Genomic DNA, 22,668 nt, shown 5'->3' with positions numbered 1-22,668 from the left:
GGAGAACTCGAACAAGGATCCTTGCCAACCCCCTACCCCTAGCCTCAATTTTTTTTAAGTTTTTTTTTTTTTAAGATTTTATTTATTTATTAATGAGAAAGGAGTAGAGAGAGAAAGAACCAGGCATCACTCTGGTATTTGTGCTGCTGGGAATTGAACTCGGGACCTCATGCTTGAGAGTCCAGTGCTTTATCCACTGTACCACTTCCTGGACCACCCCTAGCCTCAATTTTAACCATTTGTCCATAACCTCAAATGTTGAGGTTGGGTTTGTGTATATTTTCAAAGTATATGAAAATCGTAGTTTACCAAAAAAAAAAAAAAAAGATGTCACTAGCACTCAATAACTTGGAACCATTTCTCAGGTGAAATGTATCTTCTGACACCAGTACTAACTGTACTAATACTTTATTTGCAGGTGTTCTTCCAAAGAGCAAAGCCCTAATGACTGGATCTCCCTGTGCCTACTTCATGATGAGGAATTCCAATTAATAATTTATAAAGAAGTAATTTTTGTGTGCCACTCACCTTGCTTTGAGCTTACCACAGTATATGTGTTGGGATTTTTCTGTAAAGTGGGTATAATTTTCCCTACATACTGGTATGTGACAACAAGAGAAGTTGCTTGCATGCCAATTCAAATTGTTCTATATAAGAAAGCTATCGTTAAAAGATACAGCAGAACTGTCCTAGTACTTTTGTTTTTACTTGAAACAGTATCCTTTTTTAAAATGACTGAATATCAAATGTTCGTAAACTTCAGTTTTCCCTTTATGTATGCAGACTCTTATGTATGCAGATTCAGAAAATATGGGAGGAATACAGTAGAAACTTAATTTTTCTGTAGATAACTGGTGAATATGTTTAAACTGTTTCACTGTCAGTGTGTATTCTACAAAAGAGAATGGTTTCGTAAATTAACTGATTTCAGAATAGGTGCCGGTGTTACACATTTTTATAAAAAGTAAATAAATTTTACGTAGTGAAATCTACCAAGTCTTTTTTTTTTTTGTAATATTATAAATACGTTAGCTTTTAGCTTTATTTCCTCATCTTGTTTCACTCTGATTTTCCATCCATTCAGAATCTTGCACATGTAAGCATTTGAATGATTTATGTTGTGGCCCTCAAAGGTTACATGTAACTTAGGTTCTGTTAAATACACAGAAGGAGAGAGTGCATCAACAAAGCTTCCTCTAGTGCAGCAGTGGCTGGACCCAAACCTAGGCCACACACCAAATCGACATAATTGGAAAGAAAGAAAAAAGGAATATATATTCTACTCCAATATAAAAAACCACTTAAGTGAAGTAAAAGCCTAGTGGCTGATTTTAGAACACTGGCCAATCACACACAAGTTGCCCCATCTGCAAAACGGGGGGCAGTAAGTACCTCACAACTAAGAATTTAATAAATTAAAACATGGAAGTTTGGGAGTCGGGTGGTATCACAGCGGGTTAAGCACACCTGGCACAAAGTGCCAAGGACCTGTGTGAGGATCCCGGTTCAAGTCCCTGGCTCCCCACCTGTGGGGGAGTCACTTCACAGGCAGTAAAGCAGGTCTGCAGGTGTCTATCTTTCTCTCCCCCTGTCTTCCTCTCTTCTCTGCATTTCTCTGTGTCCTACCCAACAATGACGACATCAACAACAATGAAAACAAGGGCAACAAAAAGGAAATAATTAATTTAAAAAAACATGGAAGTTTATGGCACCTGCTTATGAAGAAGACAATATTAGACATGGTATTAGTTTCACACATGTAAAGTGACTCCTATTCCTTTGACTCTTTAAAGCCCCTCCAAAGGTTCACCAGAGCTAAGAGAAATCACAACATAGTAATTTAAAAGTCTGTAATAGAAATCTAACTTCATGTTATATAATCGTGTAACTCCCATGTCCGTTCTCAAAGTTGCCCAGAGAACTTTAGAGAATTCCATAGCATTTAGAACACTTTCTCATCATAATTATTTCATTTGTGTTATACTTAGCTTCCAAAATCAAGCACACAAATAATTGCCTCAGTGGTGAATCTCACCTGTGGTCAGGTGAGTTCATTGCAACAAAGCATGGATTTGTGTTAACTCTAAAGGGTCTTATGATGGCTGGTCTAGGTCTGTATCTGATAGTTTATTTACATCTTAAATATGAATTGATTCACAAGCAGCTTGACCTTTAAAAAATATGTGGTAAATCTATTAATAAAGGTCTCTGAATCAGCAAAGTCTTTTTTTTTTTTTTTTTAAGATTTTATCCATTTATGAAAAAGGAGAGAGAAAGAAGCAGACCTCAATCTGGCACATGTGCTGCCAGGGATCAAACTCAGGACCTCATGCTTGAGAGTCCAAAGCTTTATCACTGCGCCACCTCCCAGACCACAGCAAGTCATATTTTGTCCCACAACTTTTGAGCTGTGAACTTTACTGCTGCAGGCAGTTTTGACAGGTCTTCATCCTGGCATTAAACAATATCGAAATTGATTGGAATTGTAGGCAGTGAGTAGTTCCTATTGTTAGTGTGATTGCATCACCTAAACGTCTAAAAATCTAATAAAAGTGACTTTCTTAGTAGCAAAGCGTTAGGTTTCTGTCTTCTCCCTTGTTAACATGCTTAGCTAAAAAACAAAGAACAAAATATGTTTAAACAAGTAATGGCCAGGGTTTGCATACCCAGGTCTGTTCTATTGAAAAGCCTCTGCTCTCAACCACTTAGCCTTGGTGGTTTTCATCTGGGAAGAGCTCTATCCTTTCCCCCGCCTTCAAATATTTTCTATACATCTGCAAAAGTGTCTTGACTGATACTGAGAAAGGCAGTATTCTGTCAGTGGGCAGAAGAATTATTACTCTATGAAATCATAGCTGTTTGTGATCAAATTCTGTAGAACCTGATTTTAAAGCAACATTATCACCCCCCATTACTATTTTAAAAGAGAACATATATTAAGATTTTTAGTCTTCCAATTCTTCGCAAGACATAATGTGGTGCAGCTTCAACCCACGTTAATACAAATCTGGAAGGATGCACCAGATGATGCTCGCAGCTACTTTGGCGCCCGCGGCCTCCACTGCCAGCACCCCCCCCCCACCTTTACATATTGAAAAAGTTGATATTCAGGAATAAAGTGTCTAACCCACTGACACCGCTCTCCTCACCCTGCCTTTGGCTGTCTGGGACGGACGGGATCTGCAATCGCGGGGATGAGTCACTGCGCAACGCTCCCGCCATCGCCTCCAGACAAAGAGGCCTGAGGAGCGGCGGCGGCGGATCTCCCCGCCCGGAGGGCCAGACCGCAGGGACCAAGACCTTAACCCAGGCGGCCGAGGCAGGAGCAGCGGGCGTGCGCACGCGCCGACCGCCGGTCACGTGGCCCCCGGCCAGGGCTGGCGAAGCCGGAAGTATCCCGAGGCTCGAGGAGGCCGCGGGAGCCGGCTGGCGGTGGCGCGGCGGAGATCCGGCGCGGTAAGTGACTACGGCGCGGGCAGAAGGGCCGACTCGGAGCGGAGCACGGGCCGCCGAGCTCGGCAGGTGCCCACGCGCAAGGCTCCCGCCCGCTGTGGGGCAGCTGCGATGCTGAGTCAGAGCGGGGGCGGGGCGGGCGGCCGAAGCCGACCCCTCTCGCGACCCCGGGGTCCGAGACCCGGAGGACCCGTCGCGCGACCCCCGGCCCGTCCGCCTCGACCCCGCGGCAGCCCTCGGCCGGCCGCGCGAGGCCGCAGGGCGAGGACGTGGCGGTGGGGGCGCCGGGGCCCGGGCCGCGCCTGACAGGCTGGGGGGGGGCGCCCGGTTCCTTGGACTTGGACCAGACCGACCGCTCTCTACCCCGCTTCCCGGTCGACCCCACCACGTCCGACGGCTTTTAAATACTTGAAGTTTTTCGGGCAATTTAAAAAGAAGAGACGTTTCATTGCGGGGTGGAGCGGGTGGTAGCCGCGGAGGTTGACTCACCGGAAGCTGGAGACCGAGACGTTTGCGCTGTAGCCGGAGAGTAAAGCTCAGCCCCGGAGCCACCCCGGGACTAGAGCCTTGGCACCGGGAGCGGGACCTGGTGGCGGTTGCGTGTCCCAGTCCATTTCCAGCTGTTTTCAGTAACGTGGCCTCGGAATAAGACCTACTACACAGTAAATTGCCAAATGCATGCCCGGTGGCCGGACCTTTTGTTTTGTTTTGTCTTTTCTCCCCCCACCCCACTTCAGAACGCTGTGCATAGCGTCTGTGTCATGATTCACAATAAATAAATACGCCAATGATCCACATCGCTGTGGGGTTTGGAGATCCTGGAACTCTGTCCAGGAGCAATGTCACCGGGTCTATTGTCATCTAGGGACAAATGGTAACTTTCATTTCAGGCTGTGGGAGGAAGTAGACTAAGGGCAGGTCCCCGGGAGAGGCAGAGGGACCGGGAGGAGGGGGGGGGTCATGTTTTAGCTGGGGGGGGTACCTGTGTGGAATTATTGGAAGGTACTTTTTATTCTGTTTTTACTTTTTATTATTATTTTTGCCTCCAAGATTATCTCTGGTGCTCGGTGCCTGCACTGTGAATCCACTGCTCCTGGAGACTGTTTTTTCCCTTTTGTTGCCCTTGTTTATCGTTGTTATTGTTGTTATTGATGTCGTTGTTGTTGGATAGGACAGAGAGAAATGGAGAGAGGAGGGGAAGACAGGGGGGGAGAGAAAGACAGACACCTGCAGACCTGCTTCACCTCCTGCGACCTCCTGCAGGTGGGGAGCCGGGGGCTCGAACCCGGATCCTTGCGCTTAGAACCGCGCCAATGCGCTAAACCCGCTGCGCTGCCACCCCGCCCCCGAAGGTACTTTTATTAAACAGCATTGTCCCGGGGCCAGGTGGTGGCGCACTAGGTTAAGCACACACATTACAGTGCAAAAGGACCCATGTTTGAGCCCCCCATCTCTGCTTCACGAATGAAGCAGGTCTGCAGGTGTCTCTCTATCTCTCTCCCTCTCTATCTCCTCTATCTCTGGCTGTCTCCACCCAATGAATAAAGATAATAAAAATTTTTTAGAAAATCTTTAAAAAAAAAAACAAAACAGCATTGCCCCTAATTTTTATGAAGTCTTGGTTTTGTAGACCTGCACATAGAGAGCAGTCGCCCTAACTGCTGAGTGTATTTTGTATTACCCACCTGCCACCTATAGTGTGTGTACTGATACTGTTTGTCCGTTGGGTTATCTCAAACAACAAAGTTACGTTCATTGGGAAAGGTTTTTCCTTTAGTAAATTGAGAAGCTTTTTATTATTAACTCATCGGCTTACAAATGTATACAAATGTATGCCTGTTTTTGGCATATTGCTGCTGTAGCATTTCTTATCTGAATGACACAGATGGTAAAATAGTATATCTTAGTTTTTTTATTGTTTTTGTTTTTTAATAGTGACGTTTATATCCCTGGCAATTCTTTGTTTTTCTATCCACACTTGGAGTATTGGAATCACTGCTTATTTTCTTCTCATTTACTATGAAAGGATATTAAAACATATTTTGATCTGACTTAAGAAGGTATGGTGGCACTAGTGTTTATATTACTTAGCATTCATTTTTATTCCAATATGGGACTCAAATGTTTTTTAGCATACTTACACAGACACACAGAGAACTAAGAGAACTATTCCATGTTACAGGATGAATTACAGGTGAGGTGGTGTGTGTGTGTGTGTGTTTCTAGCCCTTCCCCTCAGACCTTTTTTATTCTTTTTTTTTTTCTTTCCAGATAGAGACAGACATAGTGAAGGAGATAGTCAACAGCAGTGGAGCTTTCCCAGTGCCATGACACTCGTGGTGTGGGAACTTTAATATAGGTCATGAGCATGGAAACGCACATGCCCTCTCCCTACCCCCATATCTTCCAGCAGCCTGACTTCCCCACAATCTCCCCATGGACTTTTTTTTAGTGTTTCAGATTTCCAGCAAAATTGAGCTGCAGGTACAGATTGTTTCCATATAATGTCCCAGTCCCATATGTATAGTTGTGTTCAATACCCTTGAAAGAAACAAAATGTTTTTACTATATTTCTATTATATATCACTTTAAAGGTTTATTTTAGGGCTTAGGAGATAGCATAATGGTTATGCAAAAAGACTTTTTGCCTGAGGCTTCCAACTCCCAGGTTCAATCCATGATACTGCCAGAAGCCAGAGTTTACTGGTTGCTCTAGTAATAATAAATTGGAGCCAGGCAGTGGTGCACCTGGTTAAGCACACACATACGCAAGGTTGCAGGTTCAAGTCCTCAGTCACCACCTTTAGGGGGACAGCTTCACGAGCAGTGGAGCAGGGCTGCAGGAATCTCTCTGTCTCCCTCTGTCCTCCTCTCCCTCAAGTCTTGTCTCTATCTATCCAATAATAAATAAAAACATTTTTAAATTAATTAAATATGAGGTAATTAAATACAGGGGAACTTTACATGAGACAGAAAGAGAGAAAAGTCAGCACCATTCTGGTATATGCCGTGCCAAGGATGAATGGGAAACCTCTGGTATGCAAGTGTAATGCTCTACCAACGTAATGCTTTATTTTATGGTACTTAAAAACACAATTTCTTGGACCTGTGAAATAGCACAATTGGTTAGTGTGCTGCTTTGCCTTGTTCAACCCATTGCACTGAAGGAAATCTTGGTGCTGTAGTCTCTTACATACACACAGAGTATCAATCAGTCAATCTCTGTTTCTCTGTCTGTCTAGACATAATTCCTCATTAATTAATCTTACAAACATTTGAAGGAGGCTAGTGGCCAGTATCACTGCCATTAAAGAAGACTAAATTAGAAAGGAAATACATGTTTCTCTCAGTTCTGCAGTAAATGAATTAAATAAATAAGATGTCTTTAGTTAATTTTATTCATAGCTAACACAGCATGTTGTTAGCCTTTAATAATATAGTTGGAAAGTTGGGTTTTTACAGTGGACCTTACACTTCAGTTTAGCAATAAATACTAGGTTATCTTGAAACTAAAAATACTTAACATTTGTTTGTTATATGTAAATACACAATTTTTTCTTGTCTTTTAGTATAAAAGAATCACCTGACCAAGCCAAGATGCAGAGCACTTCTAATCACCTGTGGCTTTTATCTGATATTTTAGGACAAGGAGCTACTGCAAATGTCTTTCGTGGAAGGCATAAGGTTGGTACAGAAAAAAACTGTGAAGGCTTTTTCATTTCTGTTTACATACTCTTTTGAGAAGTATACTTACACTAATATGTGAGACTTGGTGGTTTTGATTGCTTTGTCTGAAAAGGATAGCTAGTTTTTTCTTCATAGTACTAGAAAATCAGCAGGTGATTGTTGATATTATAAAAAGATCATTTGGGACTGGGCACACCTGGTTGAACACACATGCCACTATGTGCAAGGGCTTGAACTCGGGCCCCTGCACATATGGTATGTGTATTCAACCAGGTGTGCCCAGCCCCCAAATGATCCTTTCCAATACTATGAATTTTGTCTTGAGCTAAATGTTTGGGTTCTCCTACATTGTTGTTTTCAGAAACAGGAATTCTAAACATTTTAATATGGAGGAATTTCTTCATGTACAACTGTTGCCTTGAGATTACCAGTCATTTGTTAGTGAAAATGAGATAAATATTAATAGGGCAGAAAGCTACTTCCTCCTCTTGGGAGAGATTATAACTATAAAGAACTTCTGTGACTCTTAGTGAATGAATCAGTGTCATATGAACAACTGTTTTGTTTGTTTTGTTTTGTTTTGTTTTTTTATGCTAGCATTGGGGCTTCACTTCTCTAGGCCAGCCTTTTCAGAAACAAAAAGACTGCAGTCCTAAAACTTCCCCTGGCTTGGTAGGGGCTGGGCTCAAGTATAGGTCATACATATGGCAGATAAGGTAAGCTACCTGGAATATATTTAATTAATTTATATAAATATATGTTAATATATTTTATTTAACTGTGTATTTATTTGATAGAGACAGAAATCGAGAGGGAAGGAGGAAATAGGGAGAGAAACGGAGGAATTTGCAGCAATGCTTCATCTCTTGTGAAGCTTTTCCCCTTGTAGGTGGGGAGCCAGGTCTTGAACCCAGGTCCATGCACATTGTAATGTATGTTAAACAAGGTGCTCTGTGTCCTGGCCCCTCCCTTTTGACATTTTTATTTAATAAATATTTGTTTATTTGAGTGTGTGTGTGTATGTGTGTCAGAGTATTACTCTGACATGATGCTGGGGATCAAACGGGACTTTTTGCTTGTAAGTCTGACACTCTATCCAGTATATCATTTCCTGGGCCACCAACTTTTAGCTTTATTCCCTCCAATTTAGAAGCCCTACAGGTTCTTAGGTCTTGATTAAGACCTAAGATTTATCATGATCCATACAGAGTATTCCAATCCTCTGAAATTATGTTCCTATTGTGCTCTGTGTCAAGAAAAGAAAGTGGGTAGCATGTACAAATTGTTGTATTTACTGTCAAATGTAAAACATTAATTCCCCAATAAAGAAATTTTAAAAAAAGAAAAGAAATTGGGTAAATAGCACAGGATGTCATGCTGAAAACACCTGTGACATACTGTGACCCAAATTAACTTAACACATTTTATAATCACTTAATAAGTATCAGGTACTGTGGTGCTTCTAGCAAATATAAGTATAAATACTGTGCAGTTCCTACCCACAAAGAGTTTTAGGTTTAATACTGCACTTCCATCAGAAGGGACGCAGAAATCGTTAGTTGTTATAGAGACTGAGTGAAGTGCTTGTAGCTAGTAACTACTTCCCATATTTGGGTCCTCTCTGCTTATGTGTGTCCTCCCTGTAAGTGCTTACACATAGCAAGTCCTCTAAATGTTTGTTTAATGAAGAGTGAGTGAGTGAGTGAGTGAGTAAGGACAGATTAGACTACCTTAAGACAATTGGAAGTTCTTCGAAGAGAACAAAATTTTATTTTGCCTATTACAGTTTGAGAGCCTAAAATACAGATTACTGGGTAAAGAATTCATGGGACATAGAGTCAATGGAGAACTACTCTGTAATCATTAAAAGATAATATTGTATCATTTGGGACTTGAGAAATGGAACTAGAAGTGGTTATGCTAAGTAAAATAAGAAGTAAAGGATAATACCTATAGTTTCACTCACATGTGGGATGTAGATGACTAAACAAAATGGAAAAAAAAAAAAAAACGGTACCCAAACTGTATTTCAGGCTACTTGAGAACTACACTTTAATGGAGGACCTGGTGCCTTACGTTCCATGTATGGGTGGGTGTGGATTTATACCTTTGAAATCTTATAATTTTTCAAAAACACTGTTAAATCACGAAATTTTTTTATTGATTTAATAATGATCGACAAGAACATAGTATAAGAGGGGTATAATTCCACATAATTCCCACCACCAGGGTTCCATATCCCATCCCCTTCATTGGAAGCTTTCCTGTTCTTTATCCCTCTGGGAGTATGGACCCAGGATCATTATGGGGTGCAGAAGGTGGAAGGCCTAGCTTCTATAATTGCTTCTCCGCTGAACATGGGTGTTGGCAGGTCGGTCCATACTCCCAGCCTGTTTCTATCTTTTCATATTGGGGCAGGGGTCTGGAGAGGTGGGGTTCCAAGACACATTGGTGAGGTCATCTGCCCTGGGAAGTCAGGTTGGTGTATGGTAGCAACTGCAACTTGGTGGCAGAGTAATGGAGCTGGAAGGTTGACATCCCACACCTGGCGTCTCTGGACACCATCCGAAGTGAAACATGTCAAGGTGATACTGGTTGCTTTGATTTGGTTGAGGTCAGGAAATGCAGTTTCAAATGGTATGGATTGAGAGAAGCATGAAGGGAAACAAACTATGCCCCACAGGTTCCAGGACTGGGAGAAATAATGGGTTTTATAGAGAATGAGGAAGGTTCTTGCTGTCTTAGAGTTTAAGAAGACAGTAGATAGTTACTGTTATAACCAAGTTATATGGGAATGTGGTTTACTTTGAAAATCCCATGGCTAGGATTTATTGTACCATACAAAACTTTACCATAGTTTATGTCATTTAATGCTATTTACAAATAACTGTATCTTATATACTGACAAGACCGGTTGCTTCTGGTGTAAGTTTATAGGTGATTTAATAGTTCAAAAAAGAAGTCATTAGAAATGTATTAGCGCTCTCACTCTCATTCTCCCTTGGCCCACATGTACTCCAGCATGTGGAAACTCTCAATTTTCCTGAATGAAGTTTTAAAAAAATGTGTATTAACAGTTTAAGTCCACTGTTAAAAAATTCAATTAGGTTACCAATTTGAAACTTTAAATACTTAGATTGAAGGAATGTATACTCAGAACTAGGGTCTGTGCACCAAAAAGTTCAAGACATTCAATCTATTTCCTTCCCCTCTCATATTGATTAGTGATTTACAAGACTATAAGTTAATAGGACAGTATGTTAACACCATTCCCACCACCAAAGATTTGTCTACCCCTAACCCCCTATAGTGGAGCTGAAAATTTATCCTTCCCTTCCCCCGAGAGTTTTTTTACTTTGGTGGAATACTGCAAACTCAGTCAAATTCTGCTTTGTGTTTCCCTTTCTGTTCTTTCTTATCACATTGTGCTGCTATGAACATAGGTGTACACATATCTTTTTGGATGGGTGTACTTGACTCCTTAGGATATACCCCAAGGAGAGGAATTATGTCATAAAAAAGCTTCTGCACAGCAAAATAAACCATTACCCAAACAAAAAGATCCCTCACAGAATGGGAGAAGATCTTTATATGCCATACATCAAACAAGAGGCTAATAACCAAAATATATAAATATATGCTTGCCAAACTCAACAAGAAACCAAATGACCCCATCCAAAAATGAGGACATGAACAGAATATTCACCATAGAAGAAGAGATCCAAAAGACTAACAAATATATGAAAAAATGTTCCAAGTCATTGATTGTCAGAGAAATGCAAATAAAGACAACAATGAGACCATTTCACTCCTGTGAGAATGTCATACATCAGAAAAGGTAGCAGCAGCAAATGCTAGAGAGTTTGTGGGGACAAAGGAACCCTCCTGCACTGCTGGTAGGAATGTCAGTGGGTCTAATCCCTGTGGAGAGCAGTCAGGAGAACTCTCAGAAGGCTAGAAGTGGACCTACCCTATGAACCTGCAATTCCTCTCCTGGGAATATATCCTAAGGAACCAAACACACCCATCCAAAAAGATTTGTGTATTCCTATGTTCATAGAGGCACAATTTGTAATCGCCAAAACCTGCAAGCAACCCAGGTATCCAACAACAGATGAGTGGCTGAACAAGTTGTGGCATATATATGCGCAATGGAATGCTACTCACCTATTAAAAATGGTGATTTCACCTTCTCCACCCCATCTTGGATGGAGCCAGAAACAGAAGGACGAACATGGGTTAATCTCACTCATAGGCAGAAGTTGAAAAACAACATCACAAGAGAAAACACTAAGCAGAATTTGGACTGGAGTTGGTACATTGCACCATAGTAAAAGACTCTGGGGTCAGGGGGTAGGGTTCAGGTCCTAGAGCATGATGGTAGAGGACCTAGTGGGGGTTGTATTGTGGTGTGGAAAACTGGGAAATGTTATGCATGTACAAGCTGCTGTATTTACTGTTGACTAAAGCATTAATTCCCCAATAAAGAAATTAAAAAAGAATGATGCACTGAATAATTTATAAATGAAAAAAGAAGTGTGCCCCTGTTAGCTCATAATTTTGTAAATCAGTATTAAATCACTAACAAAAACAAAAAAGAAAAGAATAGGCTATGCATATGTATTCCCTAACTCCAATAAAGACAGAACCAGTGTTCTGGTCATTTTTCTTTTCTTTTTTTTTTTAATATTTATTTATTTATTCCTTTTGTTGCCCTTGTTGTATTGTTGTAGTTATTATTGTTGTTATTGATGTCGTTGTTGGCTAGGACAGAGAGAAATGGGGAGAGAAGGGGAAGACAGGGGGAGAGAAAGAGAAAGAGAAAGACACCTGCAGACCTGTGGCCTATGAAGTGACTCCCCTGCAGATGGATCCTTATGCCATCCTTGTGCTTTGCGCCACCTGTACTTAACCTGCTGCGCTACTACCCAACTCCCAGTTCTGGTCTTTTTCTTTCTTCTTGATGAGATAAATAAATAATAAACTTTAAATAAAATCAGAAGTCAGTATAAGTTACCTATGCTTAAAAGATAGGAAAATTTATAAGAAAGATAAATTGTAACAGCTTGTTGTGATGGTACCTTTTACTCTTCTAAATAACAGTATAATTAGAGCATTTCTCTCTCTCTTTTTAGAAAACTGGTGATTTATTTGCCATCAAAGTATTTAATAACATAAGCTTCCTTCGTCCAGTAGATGTTCAAATGAGAGAATTTGAAGTCTTAAAAAAACTTAATCACAAAAATATTGTCAAATTGTTTGCTATTGAAGAAGAGGTAAGTAGTCAACTTTTAATCTTATCATACTCATTGTAGTTGTTAAAATTCAGGATACAATCTAGTATTAAAACTTTTATAAACAGTGTTTTTAATGGTAAAAAATAGGACTTATACCACCAAATATTCTGGTCTTTCTTTCTTTCTTCCTTATTTGTGAGAGAAGGGGAGAGAGAAAAGACACCTGTAACACTGTTTCACTTGTCATGAAACCCCGCACACACAGAGGTAAGGACCAGGGGCCTGATCCTGGATCCTTGAACATAGTAGCATGTACATTCTGCTGTGTGTGTCACCATCTGTCCACCTACCACTAGATATTCTCAAAGGTTCTTGAATGGGTGTAACAATGGAATTAAAGCATTGTGAAACTAGAAAAGGTAGTATAAGAAAAGAGTATAGAATGTGGTTATCAGAATTAACAAATACTTGCTAATTACAGTTAGTTACCAAAATATATACCAAAATGTAAAGATGCTCATTGTGGTTTCTTTATAATGAAGAATAGTTAAATGAGTTAGAATGTATAATGGATGCTTACCTGAGTTCAGTCAAACTTGGGGTTAAGAACATAGCCCTCTAGATTGCCAGGTCTGCTGAAAACTTTTAACACCAATTACAAAGGAGTTTGGCAGACTGCACAGAATAGTCCCTGTAAGATGTTGTTCAAATAGATGTAATTCGGGAGTCCCCTGGGCTACCTTCACTTCAGACCTGCTGGCTGCAAATTGAGGGATTTTCATGATCACCATCAGATTTGATTATTTGCTAGGATGCTGAATTACTCGTAGAACTCAGTAAAGCACTGCATTGTTATTACAGTATTATTTAATATTTGTTTTATTTTAATGAGAGAGAGAGAGAGGCCAGAGCTCTGCTCAACTGGGTGCTAAACCTGGGACCTTGAAGCCTCAGGCATGAAAGTCTTTTACATAACCATTATTCTGTCTCCCTAACCCTGTAATTACAGTTTTATTATAGCAAAAGAATACAAATTAGAGGAGCCAGGTGGTGGCATATATATGTTATCGTGTTCAAGGGCCCTGGTTCAAGCCCCCATCCCCACCTGAAGGTGAAAGCTTCACAGGGAGTGGGGCATTATTGCAGGTGTCTCAGTTTCTCCTCTTCCCCTCTCCTGGCCCCACCCCCATGCCCATTTCTTTCTGTTTCTATAAAGAAGAAAGAAGGCTGGGGTGATAACATAATGTTTATGAAAAAAGGCTTCATGCCTGAGGCTCTGATATTTCAGGTTCAGTCTCTAGCACCACCATAATCCAGAGCTGAGCAGTCCTTGTGTGTGTGGTGTGTGTGGGGGGGGAGGTTTGAGGGGCATTTTTCTCCATTTATTATTACTGAGTAATAGAAAACTAGAAATATGCTATTAAAGTGAGAGTATAAAAATCTAGGATTATATAAAAGGAAGAAAGCATAAAGTGTTAAAGATGAATATTAGGTTTTAAAACTCATTTTCACGTATCTGAAATGGACATCCCTCATAGTCATTATTGTTTAAAGATTTTATTTGTTTGTGAGAAATGATGGAGAGAGAAAGAATCAAACATCACTCTGGTACATGTGTTGCCAGGGATTGAACTCAGGGCTTCAGGCTTGAGAGACCAACACCCCATCCTCTGTGCCACCTCCCGGATCACCTCACAGTCATTATTTATATGTGATTTTATAACATTTCTGTATCTTATAAAACTGTTACTGAATTGATGGTGTATCTTTTAACAAATGGCACGGTAAAATCATAGTTAAAAAAAAAAATCAACTCAATGAGCAGAAAGGGAATTCTGCTGCAGGAGGGACCACTCAGATCTCTGCCACCTGTTTGTGTTTACGGCTAGGACTTCATTCCTTTAAATAAAAGTAAGTACTTATCATCAGAAGAATTTCAAGTGTTCCAAGAGATTTATTAAAGTAATGACTGTCCTAGATAAACTAGAAATTTTAAAGAATGTTTATCAGAACCATTAATAACAGGTAGCAGTGATCTTCCAATTTAGATATAGCCTGCTTTCTTCAAAAGCAAATCCAACTTGATAGGAATTTGAAAGATGTTCATTCTTGCATGTGTGTAGTTAAAAAATATTTAACTCCCAGGTAAAAGGACATTGTAACTTCTGACATTAAGTAAAATCAGTACATAAAGTACTAGCATAAAATTAAATTTTAATTTTGGGGGGACAGGCAGTAGCACAGCAGGTTAAGGGCATATGGCGCAAAGCACAGGGCCAGAATTAAGGATCCTAGTTTGAGCCCCCTGCTCCCCACCTGTAGGGTGGTCGCTTCACAAGCGATGAAGCAGGTCTGCAGGTGTCTATCTTTCTCTCCCCCTGTCTTCCCCTCCTCTCTCCATTTCTCTCTGTCCTGTCCAACAACAATGACAGCAGTTAGAACAACAATAACAATGATAAACAACAAGGGCAATAAGAGGAAAAAAATAGCCTCCAGGAGGTGGATTCATAGTGCAGGCACCAGACTCAGCAGTAATCCTGGAGGCAAAAAAAATTCTTTTTTTTTTTTTTTTTTTTTTTTTTTTTTAGTTTTTATATAGTGTCTCAACTACTGATTTTTTTTTTTTTCAGACAACAACAAGGCATAAAGTACTTATTATGGAATTTTGTCCATGTGGAAGTCTCTACACTGTTTTAGAAGAGCCGTCCAATGCCTATGGACTACCAGAATCTGAATTTTTAATTGTTTTGCGAGATGTGGGTATGTTTATTTATATATATTCTTTAAATATGTGCGCATACAACTTAATGACATCAGAATTCATTGTGCCAGGGGCCAGGTGGTGGGGCATCTGATTAAGTGCACGTGTCACCACAAGCAGGAATTCACTGTGCTACTTCCTGAGGACAGATTTTACGATGTGAATTTTATCTCAATAAGGCTGTTATTTGAAAAGAGCAAGAATGTGGGAATAATATCTTCTTGGAAAAAAATAGTGAATATTTGAGTAATGGGGAATACCCAGTGATAAATAAAGTAAGTTTAATGGAAATTCTTAGACTGACACTGGAAGCATGTGACTAAAATTCATGCTGCTGCCTTATAATCAAATAAAAGTTATAGATAATGCCTTTCTAAATATACTAATAGTCCTGAGTTAATTGTTTGTTGATATCCCTAAACTTGTTTTCATTTGTTGTATTTGTAATTTTATATGTCAAAATGTTTCAAAGTATGACTCAGTGACACTCTCAGCCAAAACAGACTGACTTGAGCATTGTAGCCACCTTTGTCATGAAAGAAAGTATCACTCTGATTGTGATACCAAGGATCCAACTCAGGACCTCACACTTGAGTCCAAAGTTTTATCCACTTCTGTACCTCCCAGGCCAATGGAATCTTTTCTTTCTTTCTTTTCTTTTCTTTCTTTCTTTCTTTCTTTCTTTCTTTCTTTCTTTCTTCCTTCCTTCCTTCCTTTCTTTTTTTTTTTTTTAATCAGGGTTATCGTGCTGGGGCTTGGTGCCTGTACTACAAATCCACTGCTCCTGGAGGCCTTTTTTTTTTTTTTTTTTTTTTTCATTTTGTTACCCTTGTTGCTGCTGCTGCTGCTGTTGTGGGATAGGACAGAGAGAAATCGAGAGAGGAGGGAAAGACAGGTGGGGAAAAGAGAAAGATAGACACCTGCAGACCTGTTTCACCACTTGTGAAGCAACTCCCCTGCGGGTGGGGATCCAGGGGCTCAAAATGGGCTCCTTACACTGGTCCTTTCACTCTGCACCATGTGCACTTAACCCGCACTACTGACAAACCCCGGGATCTTTATTCTTAACTTTAGACTATATATATATATATATATATTCAAAAGTAATTCAGGAGTGTACTCACTTTGGCAGCATATACACTAAAATCAGAACAATACAGAGAAGATTGGTATTATTTTTTTCACAGATCTGTGAAGTGTTACATTTTTTTAAAACTAATTTAGGGGGCCAGATGGTGGTGCATCAAGTTGAGCCCTCAAGTTCCAATGCTCAAGGATGCAGTGTTCTAGCCTCTGGTGACCACCTGCAGGGGGAAAGTTTTGTGAGTGGTGAAGCAGGGCTGCAGGTGTCTCTTTCTCTTCCTCTCTGTCTCCCCCTTGCCTCTTGATTACTGAATGACTATCCAATAAATAAAGATAATAGTATATAAATACTTCAGGAAGTCATAATCTTAGGAACATTTTGTTCCACTTTCCTAATAGTCTTTAAGAGATCAAACTATGGGATCATATTGATCTTTATCATTCTAAAAATGTTTTACTACTCAAGAACTTATACAGTATAAATATCATCTATTATTCCTTTGATGAAATTCATTTTGACTGAGGCCAGGTGTTGGCTCACTCTGTACAGTGTACACATTAGTATGTATGAGTACCCCGGTTCAAACTAGTTCCCTAGTTAGTGAGTTTGTCTTTCCTGATTCCCACTTACAAGAGTGAGGAGGAAACTTCATGAGGCAGTGCTGTAGGTGTCTCCCTCTCTCTCTTCCTCTCTACTTCTGTCTCTACCAGAAATGAAGGGAAGTAGAGAAGGCCACTAAGAACAATGAAGTCATCTTGTAGACACAAAGTGACAGTGATAACCCTGATAACAAAAAATAATAAGAATTATTCATTTGACTCAACTTACAGAAAAGTTTGAGTAGATATGAGTGAATTATGTCAGTGAATTTCACACACACATAGATACCTACATTATAATTTCTGTTGTGTTATATTTATTGTTGAAGTGGGTGGAATGAATCATCTCCGAGAGAATGGCATAGTGCATCGTGATATCAAGCCCGGAAATATCATGCGTGTCATAGGGGAAGATGGACAGTCTGTGTACAAACTCACAGATTTTGGCGCCGCTAGAGAATTAGAAGATGATGAGCAGTTTGTTTCTCTTTATGGCACAGAAGAATATTTGGTAAGTCATATCATTAATAATTTTAAAGTGGCTGGATAGGAGCAGCATTGGAGGTAGCACAGTGGATAAAGTATTGGACTCACAAACATGAGATCTCGAGTTCTGTGGCTGGCATTACATGTGCCACAGTGATTCTCTGGATAGAGGTCAGGGAAAAAGTTCGGTATGACGATGGAGGAAGCTTTGTTGCTGAGGTATCTCTCCTTTTCTCTGTCTCTGTATCTGAATGAAAAAGTGACCTGGATCAGTGAAATTACACATGCATGCATGAAGCTCAGGGCCCACCAAAAGAGAGAGAAGTAGAAGGAGAATAGATTGTAAATATGGGTGATTGGTCAATCAATTCACTATAAAATAGCTTATGTAATATTTGTGACAAAATTAAAATTTTTAGGGGCTGGGTAGTGGTGCATTTAGTAAAGTACACATATTACCATATACAACAACCCAGACTCAAGCCCCAGACCCCCACCTGCAGGGGAAAAGCATCACAACTGGTGCAGCTTTGCTGCAGGTATTTCTCTGTCTCTCTTTCCCTCTGTATCTCCCCCTATTAACTTCTCTCTGTTCTGTCAAATAAAATAGATAAAAGGTTTTTTTAATAAAAAATTTCAAGTACATTTTTTAGTTCTAATATGTAGCAAGGGAATTATATACTAATTTGGAGGTTACTGTAAAAGCTTTTTTCTTTATTTTCTTTGATACCACAGAAAGAAACTGAAAGCTGAGGTGGAGATAGAGAGGGAGAGAGACACCTGCAGCCCTGGTCATAAAGCTTCCCCCCTCTAAAGGTGATGAATGGGGCCTTGAACCCAAGTCCTGTGCATGGCAACGTGTGCACACAACTGGTTGTACCACTGCCCAGCTCCCTTTCAAGATTCCTAAAGTTGCCAGTATATCACCTCCATAATGGCAAAGGTAAAGAGACTAAGCAACCAAATATAAAAATACTATTTGATATCTGTAGAACTAAGTGTTCCTTGGAACCTCCAGATTTATCAGCTTCTAAACCAAGTCCTGTAAGATCTGTCTGCTAACTGCAACTATTGTATAGTTTCTTCTGTATTATGGTTATATTTGACATTATGCCAACTATTTATCTAGGTTACTACATCCCTCATGCTAATTCTCACTATTCTAGAAAATGTAATGTCCATTTCAGGGTCCATATGACTTGTTCTGGTGGATTTCCTGTGAGGAAAGAAGGAATTAAGTCTGTGAGGTAGGTTTTTTTTTTTATGGATAGGCAGTGGTACTACTTATTTAGAAGATGGAGATAAGAAAACAGGTTTGTTGAGAAGGCTGCAAGTCTTTCTTTGGATATGTTAGGTTTGTGCTGAATTTTAAACAATCAGGACAGCAGTAAGATGTATACATCTGGCATTTATAGTAGTCAATAGTTTTAGCAGTTGAAGCATACAAATGGTATTTAATGTCATAGCCCTGAATGACAGATCAGAATATAAGGCAGTTATAAGTGTTATGAGATACCTTTTTTGAAACATTTTGCTGTGGAAACAGATTGGGTGATAGCTAGGAGTATGAAACTAGAGTTGTTTTTAATGGGAGATATTAAAGAGTGTACAAGCTAAAAGAAATAATATAGTAGAGAGTGTGGGAATTGGTGCGTAAAATAAAAGGGGAATTTTCAGAAATTGGTTTCTGGAGTTGGTGTGATGAGATGGTGGAATCTACAACACAGTTGGCAAAGCTGGCCATTAAGAAGAGTAGTTCTTTATTTTTTTAAAAAAGATTTTTTTAATATTCCCTTTTGTTGCCCTTGTTGTTTTATTGTTATAGTTATTATTGTTGTTGTTATTGATGTTGTTGTTGTTGGATGGGACAGAGAAAAATGGAGAGAGATGGGGAAGACAGAGAGGGGGAGAGAAAGACACCTGCAGACCTATTTCACCACTTGTGAAGCGACTACCCTGCAGGTGGGGAGCCAGGGGCTCAAACCGGGTTCCTTATGCCAGTCCTTGTGCTTTGCACCATGTGTGCTTAACCTGCTGCGCTACCGCCTAACTCCCAAAGAGTAGTTCTTTTTTTAACTGGAAGGTGGACCTGGCATATGAACACAGATTCAGGTAGGTTGGTATTTAGTAAAATACTGATTGTTTCAGTTTCCTCTTTCACATACTGAAATGTGGTTGTCAAAAGAGGTGGTAGTGTGGAGGTTTGAGACAGGAGAAAATGTGAAATAGTTTTTTGGTTTGTTTTGTTTCCAGTTTGGGGAAGTGAAAGTATTAGGGAGATATACCTGAATTTGTAGGCACTGTTGAATACTTATGTGTGTAAAGATATTACATAGTATAATACACCTTACAATTTTTCCCCTCTTTCTTCTTCTCTTCTTTTTTTAAAGCATCCTGACATGTATGAGAGAGCAGTGCTAAGAAAAGATCACCAGAAGAAATATGGAGCAACAGTTGATCTTTGGAGCATTGGAGTAACATTCTACCACGCAGCTACTGGATCACTGCCATTCAGACCATTTGAAGGGCCACGTAGGAATAAAGAAGTGATGTATGTAAATGGTTTCTGCAGCTAAATTTAGGAATAATTTTAAAATGCAGCTTTTTTTTATCATGTTAAAGGTGTATACACTAATGAAAATTTAACCATCATTTGTAATATTTTCAGCTATCTGGTTTTTAAAAGAATACAGCCTTATAAAAGCATGTAGGTTTAATCTTCCATATTTTGTTTATCTTCTGTATGAAGTATAAGTGACATTCAGTGTTTGATCCATCATCAAAAACATACTTCTTTCTAAATTTTATTTCAGTAAACTATTTCTTTGAGGACTTATTCAGATTTTTCTTCCATATACCTAGAAGAAAAGAAAAAGAAAGGAGTTCTAGAACTATTACAGGATATGAAAAAAATACCTTTTTTTTTTTTTTTTTTTGTTTACTTATTTGTTTGCTTGCTTATCTACAGGGCTTTGCTCTGGACTTTTTCAGGAAACACATAGACACAACACTGAAACTTCCTCCAATATGGTGGTAGCAGGCTTGCAACTTTGTGACTTAATAATCTTCTGTGATCTTAAGTTTTCTTGCCAGATATATTTGGAGTAGGTGCTTTCTGGGCTAGTGTTTTCTGACCCTTCTGAGCCGTTTGGAGGTACGGCCTTCTAGCCCATAGCTTTCTGGGCAGGAGCCTTTTTGCCAGCGGTAGTTACTTTTTTAGCTGGAACCTTTGCAACAACTGCACCCTTAGCACGCTGCTTTTTTGAGAGCTTTCAAGGGCTGCTTCCTTAAGATTCCTAACTTCAAGCTTGATTATTCTGTTCCTTGTTTTCTTTGCCCTCGTGACTTCACAGTGATCAGAATCTGTCATCTTGACTTTGCTTTCTCTAGAATCGATCTTCTTGGCCTATCTTGTGGCTGCCTGTTTTGTATTGAGATCTGCCTTCTCCCAGGCTTTTCATCAGACATATTTCTGATGGGCATTACATGAGAACTTAAAGATGAAATCCGTGAAAGGAATTGCTTATTTCCTTACCTTAGTGCAGGTGTCTCTCAGTCTCTCTCCCTCTTTGTCACCCCCTTCCATCTCAGTTTCTGACTGTCTCTATCCAATAAGTAAATAAAGATTTTTTTTTTTTTTTAAAGAGAGGTAGACACCTGCAGCACTGTGTCACCACTCGAGAAGTTTTCCCCCTGCAGGTGGGGACTGGAAGCTTGAACCCAAGTCCTTGCTTATTGTTAACACATATGTTCAACCAAGTGCACCACCACCCAGCCCCCTCTTTAATATCTTAACACTGTACTCAGACCAGTGTATACTTAACCCTGCCTCTTACAGTGAGCATAACTTAAATAGCCTAACTATAAAAAAAACAATGATAAAATTTCAGAAAATTGAGGGAAAGGGATACTCTTCCTTCTGTTGGCCCCTATATCCATCCCTATATAAATATATTTTTTACAGTATTTAAAGAGACTGTTATGCTGTGATATGGATGATTGTATCTTTTGTTTTAAAATAAATTACTGCTTTTCATTTTGTAATTATTTCATAGTCCAGTTAACTGTGTCTTTGGATAAAATTAGTAGGAAATAGCAGGATGCTTTTTTCCATGGTCTAAAGACAGTCTATAACAATTGTTTTGTGTTTGCTCAATTTTTTTTTTATCTAAAAAAAAATAGTTGTTGTGAGCATCAAAGTGCTTTTATATGACACTGTGAAAAATCCCAAATGAAAGTTAATTATGGCAACTATGGAGTAGAATTAACCTCTGTTCTGCTTCGGTTACTCAGATTAAAAGAATTTTTATTGTTCTGTGCATCCTATGAGCATCAATCACAAAGTTTCATCTAGCAGATAATTGTAGTTACAATTGAGAAAATGCTTTTATAAAGTCCATTGATAGGCTATGCAATAACATACTGCATACTTCATTTTACTTTTTCCCACCAAAGGTATAAAATAATTACAGGAAAGCCTTCTGGTGCAATATCTGGAGTACAGAAAGCAGAAAATGGACCAATAGACTGGAGTGGAGACATGCCTGTTTCTTGTAGCCTTTCGCGGTAAGTATAGTGTATCCAGCTCTCCTCATTTGTTCTTTGGAGTTTATAGTCTTCATTGACTAGAATCATAAATACTTCCATGCAGCCTGTTATTTTTATTAGATATTATTACAATGTATGCTTATATTCCCTGTTGTGTCATTTTATTGGGGGGTTAATGGTTTATAATTGTTGACATATGGGTACAATTTGTCATCTTCCTCATAGTGTCTGCAAAACACTCACCCCAACTTAAAACAAAAATAGGGAGTCGGGTGGTAGCACAGCTGGTTAAGCGCAGGTGGTACAAAGCGCAAGGACCAGCGGAAGCTTCAGGGGGGAAGCTTAATGAATGGTGAAGCAGGGCTGTATTGTCTCTCTCTCCCTATCTTCCCATCCCCTCCCCTCTCAATTTCTTTCTGTCTCTATGCAATAATATAAATAAAATTAAAAATACATGGCACAGTGGATAGTGTTGGACTCAAAAGCGTGAGGCCCTGAGTTTGATCTTTGGCAGCACATCTTCCAGATTGATGCGCTGGTTCTCTTTCCTCTCGCTTTTCTCATTGATAAATAAATCTTACAAACAAAAAGAAAAAGAAAAGACCCATATAAGCACTTGAAAATGTGTTCCAAGTATTAGAAATTACTAGAAATCTAGCTCTAATTTCCCACTGTTTGAATAATTTGAATACTTAAATAAGGATTCCATTTCTCGAGTGTTTTATTTTACTTTAGAACTGTAATTACTCCTTTCTACACCACTACTTAGAGGTCTGTCAACATGGGGCTCAATACAGAAGATATTAGGGTACT

At 39.5% G+C, this 22,668-nt stretch overlaps 2 protein-coding genes across 4 annotated transcripts in view; both read left to right on the top strand.

Annotated features, from left to right (window-relative positions):
* XPOT (exportin for tRNA) overlaps nucleotides 1–992 on the top strand; it is a 53,604-nt gene extending 52,612 nt beyond the window's left edge. Inside the window, exon 25 of the mRNA XM_007516862.3 lies at nucleotides 419–992. Coding sequence (XP_007516924.1) covers nucleotides 419–445 — 27 coding nt within the window. The 3' untranslated portion in view covers nucleotides 446–992. The remainder of the gene's footprint in view (nucleotides 1–418) is intronic.
* Nucleotides 993–3,332: 2,340 nt separating this feature from the next.
* The window catches only part of TBK1 (TANK binding kinase 1), a 65,376-nt gene continuing 46,040 nt past the window's right edge, over nucleotides 3,333–22,668 (top strand). The window contains exons 1-7 of one of the 3 annotated variants that reach the window (XM_007516861.2): nucleotides 3,333–3,456; nucleotides 7,023–7,137; nucleotides 12,276–12,416; nucleotides 15,008–15,137; nucleotides 17,151–17,332; nucleotides 19,698–19,858; nucleotides 21,763–21,873. In XM_007516861.2, the coding sequence (XP_007516923.1) occupies nucleotides 7,051–7,137; nucleotides 12,276–12,416; nucleotides 15,008–15,137; nucleotides 17,151–17,332; nucleotides 19,698–19,858; nucleotides 21,763–21,873 (812 nt within the window). In that variant the 5' untranslated portion in view covers nucleotides 3,333–3,456; nucleotides 7,023–7,050. Of the gene's footprint in view, nucleotides 3,457–7,022; nucleotides 7,138–12,275; nucleotides 12,417–15,007; nucleotides 15,138–17,150; nucleotides 17,333–19,697; nucleotides 19,859–21,762; nucleotides 21,874–22,668 lie in introns of those variants that run through there. The other 2 variants (XM_060194999.1, XM_060195000.1) reach the window with 2 other exon arrangements.

Source organism: Erinaceus europaeus, chromosome 7 (genome assembly GCF_950295315.1).
Source record: "Erinaceus europaeus chromosome 7, mEriEur2.1, whole genome shotgun sequence".
NCBI classification, from domain to species: Eukaryota; Metazoa; Chordata; class Mammalia; order Eulipotyphla; family Erinaceidae; genus Erinaceus; species Erinaceus europaeus.
The sequence above is the reverse complement of the archived record's forward strand: the minus strand, read 5'-3'. Positions and strand labels throughout refer to the sequence as shown.